Raw genomic sequence first — 12,284 nt, 5'->3', positions numbered from 1 at the left:
GCCCAGCAGAACCTGGCAGAAGCCCAACAACAGAAAAAAGATCTTTTATGACACAAATGTTCGAGCTAGAGAGTATGCTGTAGGGCAGCAGGTGATGGTTCTCATTCCTGTCAGACACAGCAAGCTGCAGGCAGCCTGGGAGGGACCCTACAAGGTGGCAAAGAAGTAGGGTTACCACCTGTCCCACTTTGCGAGGGACAGTCCCTATTTGGGCTGTTGTGTCCTGCAAAAAAATTGAAAAAATGGCAAATGTCCTGAGATTTTAGTACAAAATTATTTCCTATATTTCATGTAATGGTTGCATAAAACAGTTATTCTGTATCTGAAACACCTAAATGTCATAAGAAACAGAATAAATAATTAAAATGCTACAAGAATAAGTTTTTATTTGGACAAAAAAGTGAAGTTCTGTCCTTTGTACTGCCTGTGGGTATGTTTCACCCTGCAAAATCTGACGTTTGTACCAAAAATGTCCCACTTTGGGCATTTGAAAAGGTGGCAACTCTACAAAGAAGGCAGTTGATGTTAACTATATGGTAGATCTGCTAGGCAGGAGGCAGAGGCACAAATTGTACCATGTTAACATGATGAAACCTTACCATGATAGGGAGGCCCTTGTGCTGAGTATTTGCAGTGGATTGCAGGAGGAGCCTGAGAGAGATCTGGTGACTGATCTCAGTGAGGCTCAGACTGACACCTTGGTGGAAGGGGTAGCAGTATCCAAGCAGCTATCTCCTACAAAGGTTCTAGAAATCCGAGCAGTACTACAGGAGTTTGGGGACATGTTCAATGGGAAACCAGGGTGCACCACTAGGTGGATACAGGACCTGAAAAGCCTAATAGGCAGGCCCCTAATAGGGTATCTGAGAGAGTCAAACAGACTGTGTGGGAGGAAATAAAGGAAATGTTGGAACTAGGGGTAATTCAAGACTCCAACAGTCCCTGGGCCTCCCCAGTTGTGCTGGTGTCAAAGAAAGATGGCATCACCAGCTTCTGTGTGGACTACAGGAAATTAAATAATCACACAGAGTCAGATGCGTATCCCATACCTAGGTCAGATGAAGCCCTAGAACAGCTGGGTGGGACTAAGTATCTTACAACCATTGATTTTACCAAGGGTTACTGGCAGGTGCCCTTGACTCCCAGTGCTAGAGAGAGGTCAGCCTTTGTGACTCCTTTTGGCTTGTATGAGTTCACAAAAAATGCCCTTTGGGATGAAAAATGCCCCAGCTATTTTCCAGAGGCTGGTAGATCATATCCTAACAGGAGCAGGAGGGTTTGCCCTTGCTTACCTATATGATATTGCCATCTACAGCCATTCCTGGCAAGAGCACCTTCAGCATGTAAGGGAGGTGCTGGGCAGACTACAGAGGACAGGGTTGACCATTAAGCCCAGCAAATGTCAGGTCAGTATGGCAAAGGTCTCCTACCTGGGACATAGAGTGGGGAGTGGTAAGATCAGGCCAGAACCTGCCAAAGTGGAAGCCATTCAGGCATGGCCTGCACCTGTTACCAAAAAGCAGGTGAGGGCATTCTTAGGGACAGCTGGGTACTACAGAAAGTTCATCCCCAGTTATAGTACCATAGCTGCTCCCCTCACAGACCTGACAAGGAAAAACAGACCAGATAAGGTAGTGTGGACCTCAACATGTGAGCAGGCATTTTAGAAGCCTAAAGAAGCTTTGGGAGGACCCCCTGTGTTAGCCAGTCCAGATTACAGCAAATAATTTGTTGTGCAGGTGGATGCTTTGAACCATGAAGCCAGATTTCTTCAGAGGGAGAAGAGCACCCAGTAGTTTATCTCAGTCATAGACTCCAACCCTGGGAGAAATGCTATGCCACTGTAGAAAAAGAATGTCTAGCCATAGTTTGGGCACTGCATAAATTTCAGCCTTATCTATGTGGAGGTAAATTCACTATAGTTACAGATCACAATCGCCTAACATGGTTACATCGAGCCAGCCAGCAAAATGCCAAGTTGCTAAGATGGAGCCTAGGGTTGCAAGCATAATATGTCAGTGCAGCACCGCAGTGGGGTTAGCAATGCCAATGCAGATGGGCTGTCAAGACAGGGAATGGAGTAAGGTATACCCATATAGACCTAACCCTCTCAAGCAACGTTTCTCAAGGGTCACTTGAAAAATTAGCTTGAGTTCTCTGGGGGGGATAAGTGAAGGCTGCCAGCATAGCTAGATAGAATTTTGAAAGTACAATTGGATTTAAACTTCCAAATCACTGGGCAGCAAAGCAGCTATGGAAAGTTTGCATTGAGCACCATACATTTTTAAGGTACAGATCCTTTTATTTGGCTACATTTCGTTTATTAGTGACTATGAAGGCTGACAGCCTAGCTAGATAAAATTTTGTAGATAATTCTGTTATTGTAAATATTAATGTAATCCACAGGCTTGTTTTTACAAATGTAAGAAAACTAAATGTAAGTAAACTGTGTTATATGCTGAACTTCAAAAATGTAACCACAGGGCACCCTGCTGGAAGAAAGCTGTTAAGTAAAGAATTACCACTGTGTTTGATCTTAAGCTCGGAGACAGGATGTCTGGATAAGCAAATTCTTTCTGATGTTATTAAGACAGAGATGATTACTAGATTTTACATGTAAAGTATCTTTTATTGCTGTAGCTTCCTGGCCAGGTGCAGATTACAAAGAAATGTAAATGTTGAGTTTCTGTTAGCCTGGGAATTAAAGGAAAAGTGATAAAAATGATGCAGTACCAGGTTACAACTCTTACCACACTTTTCAGCCACCAAACCAAGACTGAAACACTAAAGGTGGAGGAGTGTCCATATTCACCAAGGATATTCACCCCTCCAGGCTAGTTGCCCAACACAATGCATCTGAAATTCTCCAGGTGCAACTAACACTAGGTAAGACTGCAATCCAAATTGTAGCTTGCTACAGATCCCCCACCATGCCCCAAGATTCTCACTAAACCTTTCTAAACATACTGGAAAATATTAGGATACAACAAAACACCCTAATACTGGGTGATTTCAACTATCCTGCCATTAACTGGGAAAACTACTCGAGTACCAACACCTTTTCCCAACGGTTCTTGGAATTCATAAATTCCAATGCCCTGGATCAACTAATTCATAGTCCCACCAGGGGCTGCAATATCCTAGACCTGGTCATTACCAACATGGGAGATAGATGCTCCACACCAGTGGTCACCCCCTCATTGGTCAGGGCTGAACATAAGAAAATCACCCTTGACATCCACATCCCATCCCCACCCCCCAGTAAGGAAACCACCGTAAAAAACTTCTCCAAAGCCAACTTCATGCTACTCAAGTCAGAAGTGACAAACTTCATGACATCCATGCAGACGGGAGCTGAAGATTCGATTGCTGAATCCTACACTAAGGCACTGTATGAGCGCATCCACTCGTGCATGAATCGTGCCATCCCAAATAGAACCAAAACGCACTCCTCCAATAAAAGGAAGCCAATCTAGTAGTCCCCTGCCATAAACAAACTATACAACAGAAGAAAGGTACTGTTGCAGAAAAGAGGAAAACTCCAGGATGCAAAAAACTCCCTTAACAGCCTCAGTAAGAAGCTGAGATCCCTCATAAAATCCTCCAAAGCTAGTTATGAAAATAAAATTGCCAAATATTCCAAAGACAACCACAAGGCATTCTATAGTTATGTCAAGAATCTAAATGGTAATGCTCAGATATGCTCTGAGATACAACAGAATGGCATTAAATATACTGATCCCAAGGATATTGACAATATCCTGGCAGATCGATTTAGTGCCAGTTTCACCCTCCTCTCTCCCCCTAAAAGGCCCATCTCAATACCAAAAGATTGCCAAATTCTGGTAATCACGGCCACACAGGTAGAAACCGCACTCTCCAAAGCTAAGAATACAACATCCATGGGACCAGATGACATCCCGGGCTGTGTATTACATGAACTACAAAATGAACTGGCACCTCACCTATGTGTTATGTTTAATCATAGCCTCGCCTCAGGCTTCATGCCCACTGAGTGGTGAACAGCTACAGTTATCCCACTCCACAAGGGGGGATCCACCTTGGATCCCAGGAACTGCTGTCCCACCAGTCTGACGAGCCTGATCTGCAAGGGCATGGAACGCATTATCATGGAACTTATAAACAAAAACATTGGCAACCTTCAAACACTGGACTCCACCCAGTTTGGGTTCATGAAGGGCCGCTCTTGTCTCCTGAACCTGATTGACTTCTTTGAGTCAGTCTCCAGAGCTGTGGACGAGGGTAAGGCTGTCCACACAGCCTATCTGGACCTCGCCAAGGCCTTTGACAACATCCCCCACTCTGGAATCATAGGTAAACTTATTAAGCTGGGCATAAATCCCTACGTTACTCGATGGGTTGCCAACTGGCTTACTGACAGAACCCAGACTGTAAAAGTAGCCGACTCCAAATCCAGCTCCAGAAAAGTGACAATTGGAGTACTGCAGGGTTCAGTCCTGGGACCGCTCTTGTTTGGCATCTACTTCTCTGAAGTACAGGCCAACACTAAGGGACTCTGGCTAACAAAGTTTGCAGATGACTGCAAACTGGGAGCCATTATTGAATCCCCAAATGATGTGGATATTCTACAAAAGGGCCTTACAGAAACAGATGCTTGGTGCCAGAGCCATGGGCTCCAGCAGAAAACATGTACCCATGAATTACCACATAGGTGGCAGTACACTAAACACCAAAAGTGTGATGAGAGACTTAGAGACACAGGTGGATGGACAGTGGTCTCACTTTCAATAACCACATTGCCACAACAGTCAGGAACTTCTGTGTGACACACCTCATCACTAAGGGCCTTTCATCCAGAAAAAAGGAGGTCATTGTCCCACTGTACTCATCCCTCATTAGACCCATTATAGAGTGCAACAGCCCATTTGGTAAGTACCTCACAAGACATCTGCAACAGCTGAAAAGGCTGCAGAAATACCTCACTAAAAGAATCACAGGCCTAAAGCAGATGCCCTATGCTGACCATCTGAACAGACTCCAGCTATACTCTATGGCATATCATCTACTCAGAGGCAATCTCTGCTTAACATACAAGGCCGTGTCAAACCCTGAGCTGTAGGACATGCTCCACTTAAAGAAATGCCAATCCCTCAGAGCCACATGCTTCAGGGATCTAAACCTTGTCATCACAATAAACAAAACATGCTGGAGGAATAGGTTCTTGACTCAGAGACTCCCCATACTCTGGAATAGACTGCCCATACATGTCAAGCAGAGCACCTCCTTGGCCCTCTTCAAAAGGAACCTTGACAATTGGATGGGAGATAGGAAGTTCATCCCGAGGATCACGCCAGTTGCCCTGCAAGACAGGGGACCGGGGAAGTAAATATTGTGGGAAGAAATATCCAGGGAATTGTTATGGCTAGGCTTGTATAGGCACTAGGGCTGATAGCCTAGTACCAGCCTATGAACCTATAATGTGAAATGACTCAGCAGTACTGTGTATTATCAATTTAAGACTTTCTCAGAGAGAAAGATTGAGCATTTTGGATTTTGTCTGAAGCTGACAACTCACCAGCACTTTCCCTTGTAAGTAAAGTTATTTAGGACATAGTGTCTCTTAGAGTTAGATAGGAATTTAGCCAGCTTAGTTTAGCTGTTTTCTATATTTATGTCAGACTGTCCTACAATATTGTTTTAAAGTTCCTGTGATTTCTGAACTCTTGATTAGCACTGTGTTGAATTGATGAGATTTGTCTTGTGCTTTTATTATTTATAATTAAATATTTTTAAACCTTTCAACTGTGGCTGTTTTGTGTAGAGATAATTTAAGCTCTTAGGGTACATTGCAAGTATTTGGTGATACTGCCCAACCCACTCCAACAGTCTTGCTGTTCGGCACACTTACTATCTGGATAACAGTAATATTATGCAGTGAAATTGATCACTCTTTGGGAAGGGCCTTATAGTAGCTGCTATTAGTGGTTGGTGGCAGTTGGTACTACCTTATAGTCTGTGCAGAAACGGGGCACAGCTGGAGAATCTGTGTCAGCCTTTCCTAGGAGTGTCTGTGTGTTTGTAGCTAAATCAAATCTTAAAGCATGCGTGTGTAGCTACTTGGGCAGGGACACGAAGCTATGATTGGACAGAGAAGGTGCTGTAGGTTTTAGCTTGACCACTAGGCTGAGATCTGGACCCTATAGCTGTGCCAGTGGGGAGTCTTACTGGAGATCTGAAGAGAAAGGGAGAAACCTGCCCCAGACTGACTTCGATCTCTGTGTGGTCTTAAGAGAAATTGTACTTTACTGTGTGTGTACTTGTTATCCCCCCATGTGCATGCCCCTCACTTGTGCTAGTGGTGAGGATTGATGCTCCTTGATTACCGGGCCAGTGCACGGGCTTCACTATGACCACTTCTAATTTTTGGGTAAATCCAAAAATACATCCAGTGGTGTTTGTCTGGACACTAGCCTGCTTTCTCTTTCTAGGAAGACAGAGTGAGGACAGCTGAACTACATGTCAATGTTTGACAGCAGATGAATATTTTGGAACTTATTTTCCAGAGAGTCTTTAAAGGATACAACAGTTTCAGATCCATTGCAGTTATTTGTTAAGAAAATGATATGGTAGAAAGGCAGGCTTGTGGCCTTATGATAAGCAGCATATTTAATAATCTGAATGCCCTCCAAATCATCTCCAAATGTAAAGCAGCACTACAACAAGGTGACATACAGCAACTAAGTTTCTGCAGAAATTGAATATGTTTAAGTGGCTTATACTCTCTGTTGTCAGGCAGTAAAAACAGACCCATGAAGACTTCATTATAGCTGTCTTCAGCAGTATGTAAATGACTCTGGAAATCTAATTTTTTGGTGTATTACAAAAAAAATGGTGTACAAAATGACATTTCCTAAAATAATTTAAATGTTTCTGCTGTTCACATCAATTGCTAGGGTACAAGAAGCTCTTTTGCTGAACTCTTCCTACCATGAATGTGGTGATACAGGCAGGTGTAAAATGCAGGATGTGTCATAGTGCTAAATCATTAGCATAGAAGATAAAATGGCTGCCATCTTAGCAAGTAGTGTAATATTTAGCTTTTAGGTTATTCCTAAAGAGTACTACATTTCAAATTACCAGTTGCTAATGACTATTTTGTTTAGTTACATGGACTTACAAACAACACTTATGCAGTATGTCATCCTCTGATCAAGTCTGCACTGATGAGGCTGGATGGGCTAACCAAGATAGTTTCAGTAACAATATTCTCTGTGGTACAGTGATTTGTAAATGAGCTTATCTATCATACTGTAATATCAGGAGGACATGGAGCTGAATTTGTGTTGAATTGTATTACTGTATGATTGACATAAAAAGAAATTGAGGTATATGTTAGTTTTATGACATTTCTGCTGTCTTCCTGTCTCATATGTTACAGAATAACATCACCAGACACAACTCCAAAGAAATTCCTCACACTGGGTTCCAAATTCCGCTACAGTGGCAGAACACAGGCCCAGACTAGAAGGGCCAGTGAAAAAATTCAGCGCCCTGCACCTTACTTTGAACGGTCATCTAGCAAGCGCTATACTATGTCCCGTAGCCTTGATGGTGGTAAGAACCTCACAATAATCCACAGTTTGGTGTTAGACAAAAATGAGTTTGGCAAGTAAATCATCTTGCCTCACGTGGCACCTCACGTGGCATTCCTAGTCCTTTCTAGTTATAAATTTAAGTATGAAAAACATAGCATTCAGATATATGTGTATGAATTTATGTTTCTTATAGGGTCTTTTTCCTGTAGGAGGTAAATTTCATATGATTTACAGGTTCACTTTGATTTAAGTAAATGTCTCTCCTTTTCTAAAAGTGAATATTTGGACAGTTGCAGGAATGGGAGAAATTGACTAGGTTTGTGTTGAAAGTTCACCCAGTATCTCTCTCTCACACACACACACACACACACACACACACACACACACACACACACACACACCTACACCCACCCTATTCCGACAAGTGAGTAATTTCGGAATATAGTCATTTCCCTGGATATGTCGTTTCAGTGAAGCTCTGCTGAGCAGAACAATGTTTCAGAAGAATGCAGATCATCACTGACTCATAGAGATTAAACATCAGCACCATGCATGCTGGCAGTAAGAAAATGGCTAATTTTAAGACATCTGCCTGGCAAGCAAGAGAATACATGAGGCAATGAATATGAAAAACGATGAGGCATGGTAGCAGGGTTTGATTCTACCTCTTTGCCTCTTATGGTAGCAGAAAATTTCAAATTGATGTGCCAACTATCAAGCCGTGGAAATACCATGCATACTTACCACAAAGATGAGTACACTTTAATGCACATTAAGAAGTAGGTGTTGGCACTAACTAGTAGCTGTACAACCGTCTGCAATTTTATAACTGACTTGTCGACACTAACTAGTAGCAATACAACCATCTGCAGTTTTATAACTGACTTGTCAGCACTAACTAGTAGCAGTACAACCATCTGCAGTGTTATAACTGACTTGTCGGCACTAACTAGTAGCAGTACAAACATCTGCAGTTTTATAACTGACTTGGTACTAACTAGTAGCAGTACAACTGTCTGCTGTTTTATAACGAACTTGGCAGTAACTAGTAGCAGTACAACCGCTGGCAGTTTTATAACTGACTTGTTGGCACTAACTAGTAGCAGTACAACTCTCTGCATTTTTATAACTGACTTGGCACTAACTAGTAGCAGTACAACTGTCTGCAGTTTTATAACTGACTTGTTGGCACTAACAAGTAGCAGTACAACCGTCTGGAGTTTTATAACTGACTTGGCACTAACTAGTAGAAGTACAACCATCTGCTGTTTTATAACTGATTTGTGGGCACTAACTAGTAGCAGTACAACCGTCTGCAAGGCCGGATTAAGACCAAATGGGCCTGATGCTGCAGCTCAAAAAGGGCCTATTTTTTCTTGGCATTGGTGCATGTGCATTCGACACTAACCGTACATGCACACTCAGACCGACCAAGAAGCCTTAATTGCTTGCGATGCAACCAGCCAGCCTTTATTGAACATAAATAATAATAATGAGATTTCAACGTATTATCGTAATAACTCGAGATTAACATCAAGCTATGTAACATCAACATTCAATAGCAATTGTCTGAAAAGTGCACTTAATGCAGAAAAGACTAAACCACATCAACTTAATCTCGCCTACCTAGGCATATTGTCACTCTTACTACTGCGCTAGTGCTGCTTACTTATATTGCTGTTTTTCGAGCCTTAGCAAGCACGAATTATTCAATCGTGTCAGTGAAGTCAAGGCTTTGCAGCAGCTCATGCTCAGTGCTCATAAGCACCAGCATGCTTAGCCTTTCCTGCCTCATTGAGGACCGCAGCTCTCCTTTGACTATTCTCAACTTTGAGAAGCTTGGCTCGCCAGAAGCATTGGACACCATCATGCCCAGATAGATGCGTAACCCAATCTCGACATTTGGAAATGTCTGAGAAAGATTCAACGATGACAAAAGCTTGTACATGGTAAGCTCTGCTGATTCATTCACAGTCCCCGGTTTCTGAGTGCACATAAATGCAGCAAACTGTATCAGCTCAGCCACCAGTGTGTCTTCCAAGTCATCTGGATATGAGGAAACGAGATTCTTAGCTTTGTCCTCGATCTGCTCAATGCTCAATGATGTTTGCTCTGAGAGAAATCTGAATGTTTTACAAATATTGTCATACGCCTTCATCCACTTTTCCAGTTCAGCTAACAGATTGTTGATCATGACCAGGTACATCTGAGTTTTGAATGTTTCCCTTGGGCTGAGATCTGCTTCGTTTGCAGCTCCTTCATCAGGCATTCGCTTTCGCTTATGGCCTTGACGCTGCTCAGCCTTGTTTTCGCAGTGTTGAACCTTTTCAGTTGCCATCTGCTCATACACATCAAATCTGTCCCCTGCAAACTGAACCGTGTCGTCCAATGATGCCATCAAGCCAGTTTCCGTATTCAGGCTGACTGTAGGATCTTGGAGGCTAATGCTCGTACTGTTGAGACAGCTAAGGATATCATTCCAGGCAGTTGCCATAACTGCTGTCTCAAGTTCATCCATCCTGTGCGAAAATCCCTCAACCTGATTTCTCATATCTGCCTTCTGCTCCTTATCTGCCACATGCTCATCTAGGAGTTCCTGAATGCTCTTCCACCGTTCTACCAATGCTTTGATAGCATCTGCACATTCACACCATCAGGTTCCAGGCAAACCCTTGAGCGTCAACGTGCAGGGATTCTTTAGTCGCTCCCAGCGATATGTTGAGTCAGACAGGAATGCATATAGTCCATTGACAAAATCGAAAAACCTGGTAGAGCCACTGCAGCTTTCAACGGCCTGATCTCCTACCAGGTTTAGGCTGTGGTTGCAGCATGGAATAAAAGCGGCGTATTTACATTCTCGCTTCACAATTGCCTTTTCACCATTGTACCATCCTGACATGTTTGACACATTGTTATATGACTGGCCTCTGCAGTTAGCAATATCCAAACCTTTTTCTTTCAGAAAGTTCAGAAGTATGCTAGCCATCTGCTCAGCCGTGTGTCTCATTATCATAGGCATGACTGTCAGGATCCGTTCAAATGGGCCCAATGGCAGAAAGCACCAGATAACAATCAGTTGATCGAGGAGTGATACATCGGATGTCGAGTCAATCGAGACAGAGAAATACTTAGCCTCCTTGTCTTCTTTCAGGATGGTGTCTTGCACCTTTTGTCCCATGATCTTCACCAGTTCCTCGCAAATTGTGGATGACAAATAGGAAACGTGACCTTTCTCGTGGTTCTCATACTTTCTAATATGGCTAGCCAGCAAAGTATCATACTCTGTCAACAGTTCAATGATGCCAAGTTAGTTACCATTATGAGCGGAACCTATGATCTCATCCGCGCTCCTTATAGCAAGACCATGCTCAGCTAGGAATATCAGAATGTCGATGAGCCACTTCAGAATCTGGCACCAATAACACCGCTCTTTCTCGACCTGCTTGGCGGCTAGGTAGTCAACACAACTGGCCTCCCTGTCAGCTCACAAAGGACAACATAGCCTCATGATGACCATCGCTGCTTTCATGCATTTTTATTCTGGATTCGACTGCCCTCCAGTTGTCAAAACCTCCAGAAACTAACTTGGTTGCTTGAACAGCACTGCCGCCGAACAACTTGCATGCAAAGCAGAACACCTTCCCTGTCGAAGCCGAGTAGCACAACCATTGTCTAAGATTTTTTGCCATTGAGCAGATGCATACGCACAAAGAAGGTCTTTGTGCATCGACGTTGGAATGACTCGCCTGGGTATCGTCTGGCACTCTCTTCAGACTTCGATTCAGTGTGTTGGCAGTTTTTTGGACCTTTATTGGCCCAATATTCTCGAGAGTCACCGTTGATTTCACCCCACTGTCCCAAATCATTGGTGAAAGCCTCCAGCGTCAGCGCTAGTGCTTCAGCGATAGCATCTCCTTTCACCTCTTCTCTCTCCGCTGAACTTTCCCACTCTTTATTCTCTCTTTCCTCCACAGGTTCATCTTGCTTAGCCTGGTCTTCAGGAGCACTTGAACTAGCAATCGCATCCGATGCAGACGATGGAGATAAAGATGCTCGTACTCCAAAGTATGAACTCAGTTTGGGAATTTTCGCCAAAACCTTTTCTTGTTCTGCTGCTTCTTTCCTTTTCTTTTTCGCTTTATCCCATCCACTGAGTTGAGACGCCATAGCAAGCATGCACGAACAGTACAAAAGATATCACAAAGTAAACTGTTTAACATAAAATTGATAGCATTAACTTGAAATCTTCTGTTAACAATAAACACAATGATGTTATAGTTATGTCACAGCACAAAGAATAATAGTAACTGTATAATAAGTAACGCTGTGTATAGGCGTCCGAAAGACGGACTCCAAATTTCATTCTAAGAATTATTTTGAGGTTAATATAGCAAGGGAAAACTGTTCAGCTCCCAGATAATTCTCATCTGTTTTCATATGGGCCTATTTCAGGAATGGGCCTAATGCTGCAGCATCAATAGCACCCACCTTAATCCAGCCCTGACTGTCTGCAGTTTTATGACTGACAAGTTGGCACTAACTAGTAGCAGTACAACTGTTGACACTTTTATGACTGACTTGTCGGCACTAACTAGTAGCAGTACAACCATCTGCAGTTTTATAACTGACTTCTCAACACTAACTAGTGGCAGTACAATTGTCTGCAGGTTTATGACTGACTTGGCACTAACTAGTAGCAGTACAACT

The 12,284-nt window shown here is 43.0% G+C and overlaps 1 protein-coding gene across 1 annotated transcript in view; it reads left to right on the top strand.

Moving 5' to 3' along the window:
• Positions 1 to 12,284, top strand: part of EPB41L3 (erythrocyte membrane protein band 4.1 like 3) — a gene marked incomplete in the record, with an annotated part of 1,523,429 nt that overhangs the window by 1,072,614 nt on the left and 438,531 nt on the right. The window contains 1 exon segment of the mRNA XM_044066506.1: positions 7,421 to 7,596. Coding sequence (XP_043922441.1) covers positions 7,421 to 7,596 — 176 coding nt within the window.

This window comes from Protopterus annectens, chromosome 3.part1 (assembly GCF_019279795.1).
Source record: "Protopterus annectens isolate FY-2018-M chromosome 3.part1, PAN1.0, whole genome shotgun sequence".
Lineage (NCBI taxonomy): Eukaryota > Metazoa > Chordata > Ceratodontiformes > Protopteridae > Protopterus > Protopterus annectens.
Note: the sequence above shows the minus strand (reverse complement) of the source record. Positions and strands in the feature narration are given on the sequence as shown.